The sequence below is a fragment of the Vollenhovia emeryi genome, unplaced genomic scaffold, assembly GCF_000949405.1.
Source record: "Vollenhovia emeryi isolate VEMERY1.0 unplaced genomic scaffold, V.emery_V1.0 DF939243.1, whole genome shotgun sequence".
Classification (NCBI taxonomy): domain Eukaryota; kingdom Metazoa; phylum Arthropoda; class Insecta; order Hymenoptera; family Formicidae; genus Vollenhovia; species Vollenhovia emeryi.
The window spans coordinates 173,871-197,392 of record NW_011967123.1 but is presented as its reverse complement, the minus strand read 5'-3'; the positions used below and the strand labels follow the sequence as shown (position 1 = coordinate 197,392).

At 36.3% G+C, this 23,522-nt stretch overlaps 3 protein-coding genes and 1 long non-coding RNA gene across 4 annotated transcripts; 2 read left to right on the top strand and 2 right to left on the bottom strand.

Moving 5' to 3' along the window:
- Positions 1–7,108: 7,108 nt before the first annotated feature.
- Positions 7,109–9,938, bottom strand: LOC105560053 (pescadillo homolog). Its single transcript, XM_012008799.1, has 8 exons — positions 9,766–9,938; positions 9,401–9,634; positions 8,815–9,322; positions 8,590–8,729; positions 8,245–8,504; positions 7,972–8,159; positions 7,689–7,885; positions 7,109–7,602 (listed from the first exon to the last, which is right to left on the bottom strand). Exons 1-8 carry the CDS (start codon positions 9,787–9,789, stop codon positions 7,339–7,341), a joined length of 1,815 nt encoding a protein of 604 aa, XP_011864189.1. The 5' UTR covers positions 9,790–9,938; the 3' UTR covers positions 7,109–7,338.
- A 1,764-nt stretch (positions 9,939–11,702) lies between these two features.
- On the bottom strand, positions 11,703–15,115 carry LOC105560052. The gene is made up of 3 exons (XR_001008791.1): positions 14,759–15,115; positions 12,491–12,578; positions 11,703–11,975 (listed from the first exon to the last, which is right to left on the bottom strand). It is a non-coding gene; the product is annotated as an uncharacterized LOC105560052 (long non-coding RNA).
- Positions 12,573–14,801, top strand: LOC105560051. The gene is made up of 3 exons (XM_012008798.1): positions 12,573–13,299; positions 14,166–14,324; positions 14,721–14,801. The coding sequence occupies exons 1-3, from the start codon at positions 12,587–12,589 to the stop codon at positions 14,749–14,751; spliced, it is 903 nt and encodes a 300-aa protein (XP_011864188.1). The 5' UTR covers positions 12,573–12,586; the 3' UTR covers positions 14,752–14,801.
- A 5,483-nt stretch (positions 15,116–20,598) lies between the features above and the next one.
- On the top strand, positions 20,599–23,448 carry LOC105560049 (dnaJ homolog subfamily B member 11). The gene is made up of 5 exons (XM_012008797.1): positions 20,599–20,726; positions 21,078–21,462; positions 21,551–21,819; positions 22,308–22,594; positions 22,677–23,448. The coding sequence occupies exons 1-5, from the start codon at positions 20,656–20,658 to the stop codon at positions 22,739–22,741; spliced, it is 1,077 nt and encodes a 358-aa protein (XP_011864187.1). The 5' UTR covers positions 20,599–20,655; the 3' UTR covers positions 22,742–23,448.
- The last annotated feature ends 74 nt before the right edge of the window (positions 23,449–23,522 follow it).

Genomic DNA, 23,522 nt, shown 5'->3' with positions numbered 1-23,522 from the left:
ACGAGCTCGGCGGCTGCAAACGATTATCGTACGTACCCAAGTCGAGTATTTGGTCGCGGGATAGGCCTCAATTATTCTATTCTATCTTCATTTGGACCTTGGAGTCGGTTTGAAACTCCAATTTGAGGCCCACCCAGCGAGAAATGACTCGTCAATCGATTTCAAAGCGATGTCGAGTCGACATCGTTTCCACGTCGATCGACGAGTCATTTCTCACTGGGCAGATGAGTAAAAAAATTGCGTTTAACCTCATACTAACTCTCAAAGAGAATGTAACAAAAGATTTCACCCTCTTTGAAACCTCTTAGACCGAAAAGGATCTACTAAACCTCTGTTGATTACACTCGCATTGGCCTCTTCACTGATAAAAGGAAAACAGCGACTCTTTTCAGGCCTATCTGAGGTGAAAAATTCAATATATTTTCTACGACACAAAAACCTTAGTTCGATCTCGTTGTTCCCAATTCAAAAATTATACTAAACTGAGATTCAAAATATTCGACTCGGGTAGTCTCTTTGCAATTTATTGCATCGCGCTGCTATGCAGAGACTATCGGGAACAAATGAGACGAGAAATCTCTCGTGGATGTCGCGGCAAGCTCCAGAGCGCCAAAACGTCTACGTTCGTCACTGCGCCGAGTTATTCTTAACTAGAATCAACGACCGAAGGATTCACAGACACGATAGATGTACGGCAACGGATCCTTCAGCTCGCGAGCTACGCCGCGTGACGGAAGCTCAGGAACGGAAGCCACTTTACTTTCGGTTCTCAATACACCTCATTATCCGCCGCGATTCGCATTAACAACTCTATCCCGCGGTTACCTCGCTTGCGTAATTATTAGCTTATCCTCGTGGCGAGCACCTGTTTGCTGCCTTCTTAATTTCCATTCTTTCACTATGATCGCGTCTGACTTCGCCAGCCAGCGCCAATCCTTTTTATACCAAAGAAAGAAAGGCCTTATAAAGGGAAGTATAATATGATTTTATATACCTACTTCATATTACGTTGATTTTTCTTATCTTTGAAATTATACGTATATTTGAAATCTTTTCCTCTTTCTCTTTGAAGATATAATTGCCTCTCGTTGCTTACAAATCTAACCCAGTCGAATCGACATGGTTTCGACATCAATCGAGTCGTTTCTCGCTGGGAAAGATAAAATAATATAATATATTATAATATAAATAATACTCTTTTCTCTTTCGCTTCTTTTGTATCTCTCTTTCTTGAAATAAATTTGTGCAACTGGTTGCAGAAAAAAGTGCGTTGCTTAGGCCCGTTTTCACCAACGTCGCTTGACTTTAACCTTAGCTTAATTCATTCTTTGTCTCTTTCTAAGGGGACTTTCTCTTAGAAAGGGACAAAGGATGAATTAAACTAACAATAAGAACAAAATTTAACCACGTTGGTGAAAATCTGGATTACAGTAAACAAATGAATCAAAAGATCCGAGTTTAAATTCAAGAACATCACAGTTGTATCCGCCGCCTCTTAGAAGAAAATGGCAACCGCCGAGAGTATCCTATACGTGTATACATACACTCCTTTGGTCCAATCTAAAGGTCCTACCAAGTCGGAGATTGGGCAATAGACTAATAACCTATTCCCAGAAAAATAAATCCTTTCTCGAAATCTCAAAAAGGACCTTGAAGGTAAAGCATATAAAAAGCAACCCAATAAAATTATGTCAATTATCTCAACCGCAAATTTCAAAAGAACATTTAAGGAAGACTCACATCATGCGTACGGAATATGTATGAGGAATCGGACAACGACGTGTTAAAGATGTACATGGCGTGTAAACCTTTGTCACTTCATTAGCTGCGTTCGACATTGCACATCTGAGGCATCGTAATGCTCGTTTGCGTCCGAATGAGCGAGTGCACTCCGACGCTTCAGACTTGCAATGCCGAACGCAGCCGCATCGTCAGTTTCTTCGTGTTCCATATTATTTGTGACGTTCTTCTTGTCTTTTTTAACTTATGTTTACCCGGTTGATCAATTTTTAAATGGATTATTAAATATAAGATTAATAATTTTTCCGATGATTAAATTGGTAAGACAGTCGTCCCGGATAGCAGGGAAGTCCAGGTTCGAATCCTGGCTAAGATAATATTTCTCGCAATAAATTCTTTACACACACACACACCAGGTTTCCAAAGATGTTTACTTTTTACATATTACTAAATTGATTATCAAAAAATGCTACATACCTAATAATAATAAAATAATATCACATTAAGTATACCTGCTATTTCGATGTAAGCTAAATACTGTGTTCCAAGACCGAAAGTTATTGGCGCGCAATTTGCTTCGTTGGAAAAAGACATGCAAAAATATAATACTAAGATGGTGTTATTCGAGTAAAATTTATGTATGCATCCTCTTAACAAGCGTCGTCGATTCCCAATTCGATTCACCTTGGCAGGCAAACTGTTGCAACGTTTTAGAACGAGGTACCAGAAAATTACACGAGTGACACTTTCACCGAAATCGGCGACTCCGCGGAACGGAATTTTCGAGACCTCCTACATTTCGCAAGCCGGGTGTAAAGTCGGCTATGTGGGCAGTCGAATGTCCGCGTGCGCATCCCACGCTATCCCCCACATGTCGCGCAAAATCGAGTGCCGGTATTTTCATTTCGAAGAAAAAGCTCGAAATGTCGCAAAGACGTCGTTGACGATCGTGATAAATTCCTAAGAAGCATATTTACCGCAGAAAACACACGAATCTCACAAATAAAATATCGCAAAAAATAAAGCCTCTTCTTTTAGAGTTCAAAGTTGTCTCAATCTGCTGCACTTCATTTACTTTAACACGTCAAAAAATTACGTTCTTTTACAAAGAAAGAGACTAAATAGTTTATTATCCTAGGACACGTCTGTACAATAATAACTTCACTGTCATATCAAAAAGAACCGAGTGCGATGAAAAAGAAATGACCGAAGTAAGAAATAAAAGTAATGATTTGTAAGGCAACTTGGAAACACAAGTTCTTTTAGGAAGAAAGAGAATAAATAGTTCATTATCCTAGGACACATAAGTACAATAATAATTTCACTGTCATATAAATAAGAACTGAGTGCGATAAAAAAAAGACCGTAATAAGAAATAAAAGCTTTCAACTTTTTGTGTACCGTGATAAAATAATTTCCTCAATGATCATAGGAATAATAGAATTTTTGGAACATAATAGAATTTTTGTAATTTCTTGACGCGTTAATGTAAATTGAAGTACAGATTGAGGTAAATTTTAACAGTGACGCCGTAGCTGATAATTAAATTAACCCGTCCTGCCTAATGGAGCAGGATATTTATTCTAGCCGCGGCGGTTTCGCGTAAAGGAACGATATGGGCGTATCCTGGCATTGCCGCGGCGCCGAGGCCGCGATTTGCGGATCCGTAACAGACGGCGGAGCGTCGAGGTCACTCGCTAGGGCGCCCGAGAAGAATAGGAAGACTCAGGAAAGATGGAGAGCGAGAGAATAGGAGAGACACCATTAGGGATCTCTCCTGAGATTCTCTCGCGCGCAGGTTTCTGAGGGCAACGGTTTTTCAGGATTTGCCGGGCTGGAACAGGAATAGCGAGAATGACGTAAGCGCCCAATGTACCACGCGGCGCACGCATACGTACGCGCGCACGTACGCACGCACGCACGCACACACGCGGGTTGGTCCCGCGCTCATTCCCTCCCGTGTTTGATCCCACGTCGTCGCGACGGCGAACATCGGCTCAGTCACCATTGCAAATAACTGAAGAAATCGATGCGACCGGCTCGCGATGTTTCCTACCCGTCCCATGCGTTTCGATCGAAAACTGCCGGCGTAATTCATTACGTTGCGGGAATACGCGCGCATGCCGGACGAGCGTGAAGAATTTACTGTCGGAATTAAAGTAATTTAATCGTTCCGCCGTTCTCGTCTCCCTCCCTCATGCGTTAAAGTGAAGAGGTGCGATGTCTCGAAGATTCAAAGACGACGCGGCTCGGATGGAATGGAATTTCTTAACATTCCCTACGCGGTTCAAAGAAACGCATGAATAAACATCGTCAGGTGCCGCTCATCCGGACTGATCTGTATCAGAATACGCAAGAATTATATTGCGGATTGAAAATTAACGAAGTACGTTGGGAACGAGCTCGAGGGAATTCCAGGAGACTCTGGAAGCGATCGAGCAGCTCGCAGACGACAGGTCGCGCGAAGAGAACGTGCCTGGCATCCAAATTTGAAAGACGCTTGCCTCGCGCGCTGACCGGCGCGCGACGAAAATTGTCATGACACGTAAGCAGCGGTGAATCCGCTCCTTACTTTCGCGGGACTAAATATAGTCGACCAGAAGAAAAAAAGTGTTCTCGCACCTATCGGCCGTACGCGAAAAAGAAAACGATCGAGTGGAAAATGCACGGCACAAGTATCGTCAATTAGAGACTTTTGCCACGTTCATTCCCTTGGGAAAACGTTCCTTAGAAAACCTTAAAATTTTAGTGGAATTATATTCTTAATACTGAACTCTATTCCGCTAAAATGCGGTTTTCATTTTATTTGACATGACCTCCGTAACAAGGTAGGCCGACAATTGTTCTGTGATACTGTGCAATTCTTGTATACTTCTCACGTAATCTGTATGTAAAACATTTACTCTTAGATCTCACTTGATAAGGGCGTAAACCACAAGTCGAAACGCCGTGAAAGCGTATTTAATAAATGTGGTCGGCCAGCTGAGGTCGATTGAAACTTAAAATTTTATTTATATTAATACTGGCAATCTGATAAAAATATACTACTTAAAATGTTACTTTGGAGAAATAAGAAATAAGAAAAGTAAATTTGGACGCTTTAAACTTTTATTGAAGGTAAACTTAAAATTTACTTTCAGAACTTTATAAAAGAAAACTTTTTTAAGAATTGTGAAAAGTGCGTGATATAATTTATAATTTTAAGAGCATTCTTAATAGATAATTTATAATACCGCGTGCGGTTTTTGCTTCCTACGAGAAAGTGCTATGTCGCGCGGCCCTCCAGTGAGAACTTCGACAGGCATGACTGTCTAAACATTACTTTAGGTGTCCAAAATTACTCTAAAATTTCTTAAGTAAACTTCTAACTTCTTTAAGTAAACTCTCAGATTTGGAAGATTACCTTTGAAGCCTTTAATTTCGTTTAAAGTAACTTTTCCCAAGGGTTATTACCCACGATTAATCACGATTCTCGAAAGCACGAGTAATTATCCTCGAATTGGTTGATCGATGGTTAACTTCGCAGCAGGCCTCGCCTTTTAAATATCCCAGGACGTACCCTCGGTTATTAATAGACGTAAAAATGAAAATTCGTTATGTAGAGGTATGCAGCTCCAGAAACACGTTTCAGTTGCATCCCACTCGCGCGTCACACCGGAGGCTTGATTCAAGGTGATGCGCGACTGGTACACGGAGTGCGGCCGGATGCACCGGCAATAATGTATCCGCCATCAAATGACTCTGTCCTTCGATACTAGTTCGCTTTAGATTCGCCTAGCGAAAGTCATGGGGACGATCGCAGGTGCGATGGCATCGACAACCTAATAAAACGTGTCCTATTACAAGCAGCCTTCCGCTCTGCGGTTCCTCAAGATCAACGTACGGCCTCTACCGCGTTCGTAGGGGATCGGCGAGACGCAAAGGAATTTTTATACAGGCATGGCGCGACGGGAGACTATTGCGAGATGTAATCGTAAAAAAAAAAATTAGAAGAGATAACGTGTCGAGTGTGGGTTGCAGCGCGTACAAAAGTCAAAAATTCGGGGATCCAATACACCAGAAAGAAATAAAAATTTTATATAGGCATAGCGCAACGGGAGATTATTGCGAGATGTAATCGTAAAAAAATAATTAGAAGATAGAACTTGCCGAATGTGGCTTGCAGCGCGTACGAAAATCGAAAATCCGATACGCCAGAAAGAAATAAAGTCTCAAATAAATCATAAATGTCAGAAAAGTTTATATTATCGATGATTTGGAATTTCACCGATCTCCATGATACTTACATGGATAAGTGGCAGCCGCGATCTGACGCGTGCATGTAGAAAGTTTTGCGTGGGCCACTACGCGTGGGTGGACTGGCCTTCAAAGTCCTTCGCTGAAAAAGACCAGGATCGTCAAGCGCGTGGGCTTCCGGTGGGAGGACTAGATAAAAAGCATCTTCTGCCATTACACATAAGTAACTGTATCTATCGATTCGCAGAGGAGCTACATCTCACACGAATGCGTCTTCGCGTCCTGGAAACTACAATTACTCAATATATTATTCTGATTACAGAATATATTACAGCTGGTTTATATAAATAAAAAATATATGTAAAAACAACGTCTACTTGAATAAAAAAATTAAATCTCGCAGCTACTGCACAAGGTAATCGTAGCATGTTAACACTCCTGGGTACTGCAGCGGTGACGTCAGAAACGAGAAATGACACTCTGAGAATTCTTGCACTTTATAAATAAATAAAGATATCTAAATAAAAAAGTAGATTAGATCGTGTCAGCACGTCTTCAAAATACTTCGATCACTAGCCTTTTCCCTTGACGGTTGATAAACAACCGCAAAATGTGAATGTTAGATTCTAATGTCGTCCGGCATGCGCAACTGTTTTCTGAATAGAAATCTTATTACATTAATATTCCAAAGTGTTGTGAAGGCTCCCAAAAAGAAAATATGTAGAAAAGGAAAGAGTGCCAATGTGAGCCACAAATGAACGGAAAACGGTTCTCACAAATTAGAAACAAAATTTCTCTTTAATATAATAAACGTTTCGACTCTCCTTCGGGTCTTCCTCAGTAAAACTCGTTTAAATCGAATAAAGCGTATCTTAAGGGGTCAGAGCAGTATGTGACTTGAGAATCATTCCTCTATCAACGTTAATCTCAATCTATCTCTAAATAATCCCAGAAAAGAGGACTGAATAACTCAAGTCGACAGAGGAATGAATCCGTTACAATGGCGTTAACACGATTGACTTATTACATTAACATTTTACGGCTGTTCGTTAACTAGAGGAAAAAGTTTTCTATCAAAGGAAAAAGTTAGCTATCAGATTATTTTGAAGATGTGCTGAAAAGATTTAGACTGTTTTTTTTAATTCAGATATCTTATTATTTATTTATAAAGCACAAGAATTTTCAACGTGTCATTTCCCGCTTCTGACATCACGATTTCCAACAGGATCGTGGCGAAGTCAGGTGTATATGCATTATAACAAGAATATACCTTATTCTGCTAGTCTTAAACTCATTATTAAATGAGATACGAAATACGTAAAGAATGTATTTTATTTTGCATTTGAGTAATCCATTGTTATTTTATTTCATAGATTTATTCCTGTTTGCTTTTCTTTCCTCTTTTCGCTTCTCTTTCTCCTTATTATCGTGGACACGTCTCTTCTTTCGCAAGAGCCAGATTTGTTTAGCTCTTTCTTCTCGACCTTTCATCATACTCTTATACAATTTACGGTGTTTCTTCTTAATCATCTTCTCCCTGAGACGGTACTCTTGCTTCTCCAGTCGGGCTTTCTCCCATGAATTTTCCTTCATGATCTCACCAGCTTGTACCTTCATGTTCCTTTTCTGCAAGTTTATAAATATTATTAGCAAAGATCAATTTTCTCTAGATTATGTGAAGAGGTAATTTTAAAAAATTGTAATAACAAAACCTTTTGTAATTGAGCTTGATTCTGTATTTTCTCTTTCTTTTTATACTCATTAATCTGTACATCGTCATCGTTGTCCTCTTCTTCGTCTTCCATTTCCTGATCGCTTCCTGAACTCAAATCGTTCTCAGCTTCAATTTTCTCTTCCTCATTTTCATTCTTATCATTATCTTCATCTTCTTCATCTGAATCTGCTTCCACTAGACGAATAAATATGAGTCAATTATAAATTAGATATAGAATTCCACCTTTAATTCTGTACATTCATCCAAAATCAAAAGCTTACGATCGTTTAGTTTATAATCAGGGTCCATGAGAGCACGCTCTTCCGGAGGAATGTATGTTTGATCTTGTCGACCTTCTGTAAATGGCGAGAGATGAGGTGGAAGTACAGTACCCATTAAATATTTTTCTACGGGCAATAATTCTCTTGCGTTCACACTGTCGAAAACCCATTGTGGCTGTACATAATATCTATTAAAAAAAAGAAAAAATTCTATTAAGAAATCGGAAATGTTATATGCACGAGAACTAATCATAAATCAGATTTAAAACAAACCTCGATATATATTGTTTATTCATGCTTGGTCTATCTACAATCTGATGAGTTATTGTTTCATCATTCTCGTCAAAAGTGGCTCCAACAAAGAGTAATTTATCCCAAGATACTTCTCCGCCGAAGCAACGCAAGATAAATACTAGCGGCTCCCTGGGGATCTCCCTATTAATAAAAACTTTTATGCCTTTGAATAAATTTTTCAGTTTCCGTACTTTTTCAGCTTCTGTCTTAGCAGCTTCGACTTTGGCAGCGTCTGTCTCCTGAAAAGCGTAATCAATAATACATTTAGATTTTTTTACACAACTGACGAACTAAATATAAAATTAATTAGCACTTTAAACTTACATTTGAAAATTGATCTATTTCAATATTATCATCCTCGATCGCTGGTACTGAAGGATCTAAATTAACTAACGGAAGGTTTAATGCGCTTATTCTCTCAGAGACATATGCTTCTTCATCAACCAGTGTTTTTTCAATATTTCCTATATAGAATATTTAATTTTATAATTAGTTTTACGTATTTGAACTGTTAATATATCAATAATTTGCGCTAATAAATAATCTCACCAGGATTTGTCAATTTCGGAGGATAATGCAAATTCAGACTATGATACAGTCTGTAATTCACAAAACCAAGCATCACGATATAAAATTCTACAAATGTAGACATGACCTTAAAATCAACCTCGTTTTTCGCTTGAGGTTCAAAACAAAAATGGTGCGGCACTATCCACGTTATCATTTGCCCTTTTATCTCCGCTTGATAGTAATAGCCCTTGATGGATATGAACACTTTACGCAAAGCTTTCGCAGCAATAACGGCATGAAGGAATTCCATTGTTAATCTCCTACACAACAATGACTGATCTCTCGGTACATGAGTCAATGATGGAAATGTGCTGAATAAAAAGCAGAGAGTCAGGCAGTCATCTAGATCACGCAATGCATCTATGAACGTTGGATAACGCTCCTTGACTATATGATCGATCTTTAACGTAGGATGGTTACTCAAATATCTCTTTACTTTGGCAAAATCTCTCATTGCCTTTGCACGTCCAATTTTCCTGTTAAATATCTACAAACATACGCTTATGAAATTACATGTACAAAGCATAATACTGTAAACATGTGATTCAGAGAAGTTGTCGAGTACCTTGTACTCTCTCAATTTCCATATGATCGGTTCGTGCATCAAAAATTGAATATCCTTCTTGTGATATAAGGTTTTGATACCAGTTTCACCCTTCTGCGCTCTTTTACGGTTGCGTGGCTCCCGTGGATATATGCCTTTCAGTATGCATAATTTGCGAAAGTCATTTAGCGTCAATTGCAATTTTCTGAGGGCAGCTCTCCTCGTCATAAACTGCGCTCCCTCACCACTTTGATACTGTACATTTTAAAGATATCAATTTTAATCCCACGTGGATGTCGCTCCATTGAGTCGCCACACAAGTTTTAACATAACCTCATCTAATCGGTAATAAGATATTTCATATTAAATAAACAAAATCCGCTCACCTTCTTTTTACCTGTTACAACCATTGTAACGGCCTTTATATTTAATACCTAAATATTAAACAATTTAGCCCTGATACGTAAAATAGAAAAGAATAAACAGGAAACACGTGCAGAAAACTCCAGCCAGCCCGAGCCAGCCCTCGCGTCAAGACAGTGTCGCGGGTCGCCAGATGGCGAGAGTAGAGACACTAAGATAGGACACGCGGAATCATTCCTGATTGGTCCGCCATGCTATTGCCGCTAATTTTCAAATACATGAATTATATTAATGACGATTAAATTACATAAGACTCTGAAATGAAAAGTACAAGTACAGAAAAAGGGAGGCTCAATAAGAGCCAAACGCAAGTTGAAGTGCGCGAGTATTTAATTGCATGAAAATAAATATAACTGATTTTTTTTTTCAGTATAATTAAATATTTACGCACTTCAACTTGCGTTAGGCTGTAAGATATATCCTTACACCATGATATTAATGTTAAATTGTAATACCAATTTTTAAGGAAATAAACGCTTCAAAGTTAATAAATATTTTTTGTCATTATACTTTTTCCACCTATTTATAAAAAGCAAAGTTATAGTTATTGAAAGCAGAAATCTTTAATCAACTACTGGCGATTCACATTCTTTCGTTGCTGACATATAAATTATATGATATATAAATGCAAAATATAAAAATTTACTGACAAGCTACGTTATACTCCTTTTGCCAACAAAATTTGTAGTAGATTCTTCTCAATAAACTTGGTTATCTATACAATATTTCATACCGCACTGTTACTTATATACACTCTATTTAAAAGAATCAAAATGTTTTTATTATTATTATAAATATACTATTATTATTAATGATATTAAAAATCTAGAAGTGATATTACATTAATAAGTAATGATCACACTTCTGCTACTGTGCTCGAGACCTTACAGCTTCACCTCGCAGTCGTCCAGTTGTAAACGCGACAGATCGATGTAACACAATAATTTCAATAGTTCGGCGGTACGTACGTAGCATTACGTTTAGACTCCGTGCCGATTTTAAGAGTCGCACTAAATCCACTGGATCGATCCAGTGTAAAAATATAAATTTTATCAGTGGATTTTTCAATGTATTATATTACACTTTAAAAGAGTTTATTAATTTTTACATACTTTCAATTCATTTGCATCGTTAAATGGTTGCACAATGAAGTGTCCTGGGTGTGAGACCAATGTGACGTGAACATCAAAATATTGGCCAATATAAGTGTAGTAAATAATACATATATAATAACTGTGGCGATCGTGGCGCAGAGGATTATGCGCTGGTCTGCTAATCCAAAGACCTGGGTTCAAAACCCAACGAAACATTGTTGGTTTTTCGTTCGATCGCCACATATACTTGACGTCGTAATCAATGTTCTTCCTAATCAACGTGAAACTGTTTAAGTATTTAACAATGACAAGAAAAAAAAATTTTTTTTCTTAAATACTTGTCATCGTTAAATAATTCTTTTTAACGATGACAAGTATTTAAGAAATAAAAAATTTTTTTTTTCGTTGCCGAACACTTAAGAGTTTTACGTCGATTATTAAGAACATTATTATGGCGTCAAGTATATGTGGCGATCGAACGAAAAACCAACAGTTTAAAAAGAATTATTTAACGATGACAAGTATTTAAGAAAAAAAATTTTTTTTTCTTGTCATTGTTAAATACTTAAACAGTTTCACGTTGATTAGGAAGAATATTGATTACGACGTCAAGTATAAGTGGCGATCGAACGAAAAACCCAGTTTTGAACCCAGCTATACATATATCTGTAAAATAAAATAGGTTATCGATCATTTATATTAATAATAAAATACAAATATTGAAATCTATCTTCGTACAAGGCACATCGCAAAACACCATATAAGCTAACAAAAATACATCATAGTTTCCTGCTCTATATATATATCTAAATAATATAATTGTTATGGGCAACATGTAGTATTTTACATTTATATTGGTTTTAGGAAAATTGTAACGATAATTATGTTATATACCCGTAATTATTAATCGGTGTTTATATAGAATCATTAAAAAAGAATCCAGATGTGCATGCAGATGTATGTACCACACAAAGAGGAACGAAATTACTCAATCCTCGGTTGAACGACTGAATAAGTGAAGGTTCATCGACTATAGGCATTTCTACTTTAGAATCTGCAAACTCGATCGGATCTTCAATCTGTTACAAAGATAAAACGTACATTGCAAATACATTTTATACTTGTCTGCTATGTATATTTTAAATTTACTTCAAATTATTTTAAAATATTTATTTAAAAGTAGTAGTTGTTAACAAAATACTTTTAGAGAAAATATTCCAATGAGGGGAAGGCATTGATTGTTATTAATATAGCGGAAAAACAAGTATCTAGATAGGTCCAACAATTAAATCAATGCATTTCTCTGTGCCCAGACAATACGCATATTACAGACATCACCAAAACGGATGAATTATTTTTTAATTAGATTACATTAATCGTAAAGTGATATTATCTATTTCTATATATGCAGCTAACATCGTTTCTGATTTGTCGTCGTCATAATGCGTGGTTTTATCTAATATTATTTCCAAATTTAAGTTATCGATCAATGTACAGTCTGATTTGGTAACGTAACATTCAAATTGGCATCAACATTACTTCAATGCTACCAATATTTAGACAAAGAGTCATACCTCAGCTTTTGACCGCTTACCAGCAATATTTGGAAATAGTTCCTTGTGTGTCTCTTTACATCAGTCTGTATCTTCTATATTCAGTAAGTGATACTCCGCAATAGAGGACTGTAATAATGGCAGAGCACAAAGAATATCAGTGGCTGATGCAACATTATATTCGCACATATCAGTGTAGAGTGTGTGAAGAAACGTGTGTTCTAGAAACATATTTCTGGAACAATACGGATAATTGTCAACCGTCGACAAAAACATTGACCAAATTAAAAGAGCACTTAATTCTTAAACATCCGGAAACATACGTTCGCCTGAAAGACCTGTCACAAAATGAGCTGCTGCGATGTTACAATTCGAAATTAAACTGCCAAGTCTGTATTGCAGGATTCGAGAATAACACGTACAGTTTCCAACCGTCTAAAGAAATATTAATACAATTAAAAAGGCACTTATGCGATAACCATACCAAACAATATAATCCCAAACATGACACAGAATATAATGTAATTAAAGTGAAACAGGTTCCAGTACGTTCCTTTATACTAAAACATTATTCATATTTAAAAGGAAATCTGCTAAAATGCAATAATTGCTTTCAAATATTTTGTATCGCTGGAGTGAACGTTTCTTCTTATAAGATACTATATTTTCACCTAAAACATGACCATTACAACAAATTAACAGCAGTAGAAAGGGATGATTCAAAAGTAGCTTGGTATTGGGATTACTTCACACAGAACAAAGGACAAAATGAATCCAAGATTTGTGAAAAAAAATATAACACATCCACTAATCATAATCACCTGGGTTCTCATCTCATAAATGTCCACAAGTAAGAATAAATAAAAAAATCATTACAATATTGGGGAATATAAAATTGATATAGTAAAAAAATTCTCAGTAGTAAAACATTATGCAGCACATCTACTTAGCAGTCGTTTAGACACTTATATGTATAAAACTTAAATGTATTGTTGGTGGGGGAAAGAAATGTATTGTGGTCAAAATTGCATAGAAATTCCAATCGCAATTACTATTTCTGGATTATTGTAAATGTCATAGAAAAATATGTGTATATAACTGGTTTACCACAAATTCCGATAAATATAAAAATACACACGAGTCCGTATCATATATTTATATATATTTATTAAAATTGAATTAAATAATTATAAAAGTGAATACTTCGTACGTTGAAAAACATAGAAAGAAACATAAATGAATAACATGAATCTTGAAATTGGTTAGAAATGTTCTTTGAAAATAAACGTTGAAAAGCTTTGGTATATCTTTATACTAACGTTATGTATAAGATAGCTTACATTTAATATCTTATACAATTATTAACATTACTATGTCTCTTTGCAATCATGTTAACTTACATGCATCCCAGTGAGAAATGATTCGTCGATCGACGTCGAAATGATGTCGAATCGACGTCAATTCGACGGTGTCGATGTCGATTCGACGTCGTTTCGACGTCGATCGACGAATCATTTCTCACTGGGATGTGTCTAGATACTTCCAAATTTCCAATAAGAATCTTAGAACGCGAATCTTTCGGCCTTCAAAAGAGTGGCGAGCATAATTGGAATTTCTTTACTACATTTCTTATTTTCTTAATCATTATTTAATCATACAAGATATAAAATATCTGTTGTTATTGTAATTATTCAAACATAATCATTTAAAATATAGAAAAACCTATCCAACTTTGAGCATTGCTACGGATGATACGGAGGATTCGATCGATACAGATATGAGAACATCTACAGGAAAAGAGAACGTTCAAGAAACCGCAGCTTCTTTATGTACGGATATGCCCACAAAGACAGAAGTGACAAGAGCTCTTAACGAGTAATTATTCCCTATACATTTATTACACAGTACATGCAAATGAATCTTGTGCATTAAGTATTGGTCATTCTATGCAATAAAAGTACAATCTATATGTATTATAGTCAATACGTTATGAAAAAAATTAATGTATTCCTTAAAATTCGATTTACTAATCAAGTCGCAAACATTTCTATATTTATAAATAGAAATAGTTTGACAATAAGTGTTATTTTCATGTACCAAGCGATAAATAAATCAGCTACATAAGTATCATATATAAGTATTACTATTAAGACTTTGATTAATTATATTAACCATTAAATTTAATATTTTTGGCTGAATAATCGAGTGACTTTAAATTCTAATTATTCTTTAACAATTTACATTTCTTGCCCATCCCGTGTTACAACACAGACCAACAGCAAGCACTTCGAAAGCAACTTGAGGATTACCTTCGCCGCTTTATAGGTGGGACTGATATTCCAGAATCATCTGAAAACAATGCTGATCTTCTCAGTGCATTAAACATCTAGATATTAATTATTTGACTGGACTTCCTCAACCTTGCCATTTCCACAAATATAAGTTTTCCTGCAAAAAGTAATTCATGTCATGTTGTACAAAACTCATTCATCAAATAATTATTGCATTCACAATTTGTAAACTAAAACATTATAAACTATTTTAATTTTTTCTAATTTTACAAACCTATTTTATGCGATTCATGTAACTCATGTACATTAAGTATGATATAATATTTCAGTTTCTATAAACGTGTTCGAAAATTTTGTTTCAATGACTGTATTAAATTAGATATTACGTTTATTGTATATAGGTGACAAGTGATATACGATGAGTAACCAAATTAGACATTCCTAATGTAAATAGAGTAAATACGTTTTGCACTCTTCAAAGAAAATAATAATTAAATATAGGTACATGTAAAAAAGTTCATCATTTGATATAAGATATAAAATATATAATCTAAAGCACAAAGTATTCAATAAGGTGTATTAAAATATTGATTCCGTATTGAGTTTGATGATTTTATCTTTAAATCATTAATTCACATTTAAACTTTGATTATCGTATGTTACACATCATCACACAATTGACATATTTTTACATTATTTAACCGTTTAAGTCATATTATCTGTATAAGTAAGTCATTTTTGCCGCCTCTAAGATGAAAAAAATATAAGAAAATACTATTTTATTATAACTTCACATTTTCTGGTTATAAATGAAATGATGCCTCTCTTTTAACTTTAAATTAAATTTTTATCCGATAAAAAACAGTAAGGCCCTCCACCACTCCCGCCGAATTCTTATCGGCGGTCCTCTTTTGTTTGCGCCAAAATTGTGTTTTTACATTTTTATAGCTTAATTAATTTTATTCACAACTTATTTTTGTGATTAATTGAAATACGTACAAAAATACAGAAAGAGAGATAAAGTTACATATAAGTGAAACTAAAAACATGATATACAATAAAAATATGTACAATTTTTCATTATGACAAAAAATTACATATGAACATGTTACATGTGTTTACAATAGTACGTACCTAACTCTTACAATGTAAAACATTAATAGAAAATGTTACACATTACACACAACGTGTTACATATGTGGCTGTGCTTATAATTGTACAACATTTTTTATTAATGTGCAAACGAAAAATCAAACTGTAAAGGCAAATTTATCGATCAATTGCAAACGAAACTATTGATTAAAAGAGTATGTGAATCAAATTAAACTCAAATTTTATTCGATAGAAACAAATTAACCTATATAGAGGCCCTCCACCACCCCCGCCGCGTTTAATCGACGGTCCTCTTTTCTTTACAGTTTGATTTCTTACATTTTTATTATTTATTTCATTCTTCTTATAACTTACTTTACAATACACATACAATACTATAAAAGAAATAATGACATTATAAATTTAAAAATAAAATATCTGTACAATACTAGTTACAGTTACTCGAAAAGTAACGAATCGTTACTTTGCAGTTACTCCCTTGCAATAGAAATAAAAATATCGAATCTGCATCTGAATTGTAAAGCGGCAATAAAGGCGTTTATGCGCAAATGCAAGCCCTAATGCGATCTGTGGAGGTTGAAAAAATATATAAAGTAACTATTAATGTAACTATTAAATTAGTTACTAGTTATCGAAAAAATGTAACTGAGTTAAGTTACAGTTACAGATGTAGAGAAAGTAACGAAGTTAAGTTAGAGTTACCAAAAAGAAGTAACTGTAACTGTAACTTCGTTACAAGTAACGAGTTACCTACTTCCCAACCCTGGGTATATGTACAATAACATGAAATTATTTTTACGTACTTATTGTATTAAAGTTACTATTACTTCGTTAATTTATGTTATTTAATACTTTAAACTCTCGAACTATGTTCCCCTATCCCTGACTATCCGAATCCCTACCTACCCGTATTCCGATCTATATTATAGACCTTATTATAGACTTATCCAATTTCTACCTACCCGTGTTTCAACATAATGAACCTACAAATCTTTAATTAACCGCGACGCGATTTTCTAGGGATTTGACTTGGAGTTTAACGCGCCCGCGGGATTTAATAGAAGTTTCACTCTCGCACATATGCGAGAATGTATGTATATAGAAGCATAACCCACCCGAATTGTGACAAATCAAAAGAAATCAAAGTATACTTCGTACAGATCAGAGTGGCCAATATTGACCACATATATACCTCGTCGTATTTAGTCCTTCGGTGGGCCAGATTGGACCTACCTTTCGTTGCTCCCGGCCATACAATCTGATCATTTTGACCAGAGATCAGGAAGGAAGAAAACTTCTTCCATAGTCGGTTATTGTCACCGACAAATATTTCGTACGGTTCGAATATACGAGTGTCGATCGTATCGCAAAATGCACGACCACGAGAAGTTAATTAAAAGAAAACTATTAATTCAAAAAACTTTACAGTATGTACAAATCAAATTTATTTTTACTTCCGTTATTTATTTAAACATATTGACCATCTCTTCGTAACTTAATTTTTGAATTCGAAATTCAAGTAGTTATAGAAAAAAAAATACTTCGCGTTAGAGTGATTTTAATCATATTCCTGATAAATTAAAATTTATAATATGGATAAAATTAAATAATTAATTGAAAATTTTTCCTGAAAAACCGATCGCGAAAACCGACCGCGAAAACCGACCGTGAAAATACAAAGATGCGTGTGACTATAATGCATGTATTCATACGAGACGCATCTTGAAAGTATCGCGAGACATGCAGAATAAATGACGTAAGATCCAAAAAAGGCAACTTGCCGCACGAGTGATACCGATATATTATAATTGAATATTAGAGTTAATCGATAATTTCAAATAAAGTATAATGAAAATGATTTTAAATTTAAGAATTCTCAACAAAATATATTGGAATCTCACGTCATATTATTTTAATTTATACATATATCAATTCTTTAATTAAAAATGGATAGGCTACGAGAGATAATTGACCGAATGCATCGATAATAGGTATTCGTCATATTTCGCATAATTTCTATAATGTAGTTCACCGATTTTCAACATGAACAATGAGCTCAACATACTCTGATTTGTAGAGCTCCATGAAATCACTTCTCTTCGATAAATTAAATATATTAAATAAAACGTGAAGTTCGTTGTAGCCTATCCATTTTGACGTAACGGAACTACAAAATGTACAATCTACAATCTACGATCAAAAAATATAGATTCCGTTACTTTAATAAACAATTTTGGACTCACCGACATGATGTGCAGCGGCGGAGTTGTATCTTCCGTTGATTCTGCAATGGCGCCCGATGCCTCCTCCTCCACTCGGGTGTCCTCCTCTCCGGTGTCGTTGTCTCAGCTGTCCTCCGAGACACTCGCGAATTTACACTTGCGTTTGTAAAGTCACTTGTCACTGGCACTGTCATTGTATCCAGATGCCACTTTTTCGGTTTTCACTGTGTCCGATTGTCACTGAGTTCGATTGCGCACTACAAACCGTTTAATTACATCGTCTCACTGATACCCGCATAAATCACTGATTACAAATCGCGGGAACGCAGCGATCGCACGATGATATCAATCAGATTATTCGCAGAGAACGATCACGCGGTTTCTTCCCGCACTTGTCGCGAACGCGTATCAAGAAAGAATAATACGATATGCGAAGCGGCGCGGGCACAACCGATCAATTCGACTGCCGCCGCATGAATGATCCTGTGTACGGCACCGTAAACACCTCGGCCGAAAACCGAACGCGGATTTCAAGAAATGACGTAGCGCCGACACACTCGCGAATTTATACTTCCGTTTGTAAAGTGAATTGTCACTGTCACTGTATCCAAATGCCTGCACTTTACTCGCGAATTTGCGTTTGTAAAGTCACTTGTTACTGTCACTGTTTCCAAATGCCACTTCTTCGGTTTTCACTGTGTCCGATTGTCGCCGAGTCCGATTGTCACTACGAATTGTTCGATTACGTCGTCGCACTGATATCCGCACAAATCACCGACACAAATCACGGGAATTCAACGATCGCACGATGATATCGATCATTGCCCTTATGAAAAAATACACTCAATCATACGTTGACGGTCCGAAATAACCATCAAATTGAGTGTAAACCTTCATAATCGAGTGTTTCATGAAGGTTTACACTCAATTTGATGGTTATTTCGGACCGTCAACGTGTGATTGAGTGTATTTTTTCATAAGGGTGATTATTCACAGAGAGCGATCGCGGTTTCTTCCCGCGGTTTCTTGTCGCGAACGCGTATCAAGAATAATACGATATGCGAAGCGGCGCGGGCGTAACCGATCGGTTCGACTGTCGCCGCGTGAATGACCCTGCGTACGGTAACGTAAACACCTAGGCGGAGCTCCGCCGAAAACCGAGCGCGGATTCCAAGAAATGACGTAGCGCCGTAAACACCTCGGTCGAAAACAATCTATTGTATCAAATTACTCGGCGCGGCGGATGTTCCGCGTGTTTTTGTGTCGCTCCTCGTAACGCGATTTTTTCCTACGAGAATCCCGATCGTCTTCTACGCACGTGATCGTCTCGTTCGAAAGTTATTAACACTTCATCAATCACGTTTAAGTAATTGCCGCGATCCGTAATCATATCGTTAATTTCTACGGTGATTTGTCGCGACGACGACGCGACACGACGAACCGCCGCGTGCGGTTGCGATTCATTTAAAATGCGACTTCTACTTCAAACTATGCGTGATGTTCGTTGCGACAAATCACCGTGGAAATTAACGATATGATTTGACATCCATTTTTTATTTTAACATTCACTTTTAGTTTAATATCAATGATTACTCCCGTTACGAAAATAACACTCGTGTTAGAGCCGTGGCACACAAATGGCCTTAAGCGATAAGACGTAAGCAGTAAACGAATTGACCAATCATAGTCGAGAATTATGGCAGCCATATTATATGTATATTCTTGACTATGATTGGTCAATTCGTTTACTGCTTACGTCTTATTGCTTAAGGCCATTTGTGTGCCCCGGCCCTTACGTGTTAAGCCTCGTCTACATAGAAGTCGTAAAGTCGTAGTCGTAAGAATAGTCGACTATGATTGGTCAATTCTTATGTGTCTGACGAAATTGACCAATCGTAGTCGACTATTCTTACGACTACGACTCTGCGACCCTGGTCCACATTAAGTAAGCTGTAAGCCTTAAGCCGTAAGAAATTAACCAATCACAGATGAGAGTGAGGGGAATAAATGTCTGTGATTGGTTAATTTTTTACGGCTTAAGATTTACAGCTCACTTAAGCCTTGTGTCCACGATCCAAGAACTTGGTTCAAGTTCTAGTTTCGAGAAATGTGTAGCCAATCAATCTGCAGCTATTCCATAAAAGCTGCAAGGTGATTGGCTACGCATTTCTCGGAACTAGAACTTGGACACAGTTCTTGGATCGTGGACACAAGGCTTTAAACTACTTTAAAGCAAGATTGTGGACCAGGGGTTACAGACATTTCATGCATGCAGCACGGAACACAACCAAAATTGGGCACTGCATTACCCGCATCAAGTGGAGGCTTTATCGGCAGTGCTGGAAAATGGGTGTAGCGGGATAGTTTCAAAAATGAAAATGGGCGTAAGGCGCTGGTATCAGTCGAGCGAAAACGGCGTCGAGTGAAACGCCGGCGTGGCCGCTCTCAGATTTCTCTCTGTATTTACTACGTCTATGGTTTACATCGCTGCCCCCCCCCCCAGCTGTCCCGGACCAATGAGAAGCTACCACGATTTAAGCTTCGCAGGCGTACTCAGATGATCGTGGAACGTCTGCTAGGATGGCTGGGTTCAAATTAAATTGGGTGTTATTCATAAATTTAACAGTATGCGTTGTATTATCGATTGCCGGGTAAGTGTGGACAGTATTTCTTTTCGCAACACGTTTTGCGCGATAGTCCTTTACGAACAATTTACCATACAGCAAGGCTTATTAACCTCTCCCCTCATCTACCATTTCTCACAATCGGTCGAAAATTTTTACGTTAAACCAAAGAAATTTGTGTACCAATTTCCCCGAAATTGAACATAAAGATGTAGATATACGACGAGTTCTCTTATCCTTTTGACTTTATTGATTTTAGAAATTGGCACAATTTGTTTAATACGTCGTTATAGCTTGATAGAATCTTTTCCTCGTCAAACAATGATAGCGGGAGAGCAATAAAGTTTATTGTAATTATTACCCTTCTTTCCGTTGCAGAAGAGACTTTTATAGCATCTTAGGTTTATCGCACAGTGCTAGCACACACGCAATTAAGAAGGCTTATAGACGATTAGCGAAGGAACTGCATCCTGATAAAAATAAAGATGATCCGGATGCCTCTCAGAAGTTTCAAGACTTGGGAGCGGCGTACGAAGTACTGTCAGATCCTGAGAAGAGAGAAATGTATGACAGGTGTGGGGAGGAATGTTTAAAGAAGGATGGCATGATGAATAGTAATATGGATCCCTTTGCGAATTTCTTCGGCGACATTAATTTCCATTTCGGCGGGGAGTCGCAGCAACAGCAAACTCCCAGAGGTTCGAACGTTGTGATGGACCTGTATGTTACTTTAGAGGAATTGTATAGCGGAAATTTTATCGAGGTAAGTTTTCTCTCGCCGCAAGTAAGTACAACTACTTGCTGTAAACTCGGTGACTTCGTTGAGTTCATTTTGGTGCTGATTATTTCAGATTACGAGAAATAAGCCGGTTGTAAAGACCGCGAAGGGGACGAGGAAGTGTAACTGTAGGCAAGAATTAGTTACTCGCAATTTAGGAAACGGTAGATTCCAAATGATGCAGCAGTCGGTGTGTTCGGAATGTCCAAATGTCAAGTTGGTCAATGAGGAACGTACACTGGAGGTAGAGGTTGAGCCAGGAATGGTAGATAATCAAGAAACTAAATTTACCGCGGAAGGGGAACCACACATTGATGGGGAACCAGGAGACTTGATAATAAAGTGAGCAGATATTTTTCTATATCTATGCAATTGTAGGATTAGTTGAGACGACTGATTTTAAGCCTAAAAGTGAATTAAATAAATTTTTATCATATAAATCTTTATGTCCAAGAGAGAGAGAGGAGGGGGAACGACTTTAAACAATAGACATACATTTGACAACGTTGATTTAGTAAATATTTTGTTGAAAACTCGTGATGTTTTCTACCACAGTGTCATTGTTTATTTCTTACCAAGATTAATTCTATTATTGTATGTACTAGTGACTCAATTTTCATCAGACACTGAAATTTCGATTAAATTTTAATCGATAATTTTACACTTACTCAATTATTGAATTTTTTTTATTAAAATTGGAAACAAGAATTTATTCTATTATCTTTATTTATTTTTATATGTAAAATCACTCTTTTCTCAATTTGTGTTTCAGTCCGTTCCATTACCAGCTTAACGCGGTTACATATTTACAATATAATTTTTGATTTTAGAATACAAACTATACCTCATCCTGTTTTCGAGAGAAAAGGCGACGATTTGTATACAAATGTTACGATATCTTTGCAAGACGCCCTATTAGGGTTCACAATAGATATAAAACATTTAGATGGTCATGTAGTGAATATCCAAAGGGACAAAATTACTAAACATGGTGCACGTATTCGGAAAAAGGGCGAGGGAATGCCCAATTACGATAATAACAGCCTCCATGGCTCGTTATACGTTACTTTTGATATTGCATTCCCTGATAACGATTTTACAAACGAACAGAAAGAAGGTAAACCAAAATCTATATCAGTGCATGAAACTTTGCACAGCATATTGCTGCATGTTGTAAAAAATTCTCTTACTCATTTCAGATATTAAAAAGTTACTGCAGCAAAGTTCTGTGAATCGAATATACAATGGTATACATGGCAATTAAATATTTAAATATGTACAAAGTGAGTGCAGAGTGTGTGTTTTGGTTGGAACGTATGTCTTGATCCTGTATGTTTGTAATAAGAACGATATTCTTCCTTCTTTGCTGAAGAACCAAGGGAGTTTGGTAATCCAGCTGATTGTACTAAATACATGAGTTTTGAGTACATATGTAATTTTTTACGCAAGTTCATCAATTCATCAAATGTGCGTTTTATTTAGCTGCAAAAGAGTGGATAAATCTAGTTCTTCTTGCCAATTATTTAAATTAATTCCCGGTTCTCGTTGCCAATTATTTGTTTAATATCAGTAATAAAGCACAATTTCTTTAATAACTTAGTTGTGTTTGGCTAAATCACGTAAATAATAATAAGAAAATGTGTGGACAGATTTTGCATTTAATATTATAAGAGGAAAAAGACCACGTATAAATTAATAAATTACTAATGATCGGCCCGACATTTGTATTATTATTAATAGTGTAAAGTTGATCACATTGGCATAAACACATGAAGACATTTCTTTGCAACTGCAAAGAAGTTATGAACATGAACATCAATAAATATATAATAATATATAGTACCATAATAAGATTAAAGTATACATTTGTAGCCAATTTTTTAATTCAAATATATCTATGTATTTTAAGTGGCAATATCTTGTATATGTAATTTATTATAGCATAGCTATAATCTATTATTACAAAAAAAAGGATGTTATTATTCTTCCCCCGTTCAGAAATCCAAGAGAATAATCGGAAATAAATACATAAGCCGTAGAATATA

Excerpts from the sequence above, each read along its gene's own strand:
- LOC105560053 (XM_012008799.1), bottom strand. The coding sequence starts at position 9,789 with ATGGTTGTAACAGGTAAAAAGAAG. Across the intron at positions 9,635-9,765 it reads TTGTAACAGGTAAAAAGAAG|TATCAAAGTGGTGAGGGAGC; the intron begins GTGAGCGGATTT and ends TAAAATGTACAG. Across the intron at positions 8,505-8,589 it reads AAATAGATCAATTTTCAAAT|GAGACAGACGCTGCCAAAGT; the intron begins GTAAGTTTAAAG and ends TACGCTTTTCAG.
- LOC105560051 (XM_012008798.1), top strand. The coding sequence starts at position 12,587 with ATGGCAGAGCACAAAGAATATCAGTGGCTGATGCAACATTATATTCGC. Across the intron at positions 13,300-14,165 it reads CATCTCATAAATGTCCACAA|AAAAACCTATCCAACTTTGA; the intron begins GTAAGAATAAAT and ends TTTAAAATATAG. Across the intron at positions 14,325-14,720 it reads GTGACAAGAGCTCTTAACGA|ACCAACAGCAAGCACTTCGA; the intron begins GTAATTATTCCC and ends GTTACAACACAG.
- LOC105560049 (XM_012008797.1), top strand. The coding sequence starts at position 20,656 with ATGGCTGGGTTCAAATTAAATTGGGTGTTATTCATAAATTTAACAGTA. Across the intron at positions 21,463-21,550 it reads ATAGCGGAAATTTTATCGAG|ATTACGAGAAATAAGCCGGT; the intron begins GTAAGTTTTCTC and ends TGATTATTTCAG. Across the intron at positions 22,595-22,676 it reads TACAAACGAACAGAAAGAAG|ATATTAAAAAGTTACTGCAG; the intron begins GTAAACCAAAAT and ends TACTCATTTCAG.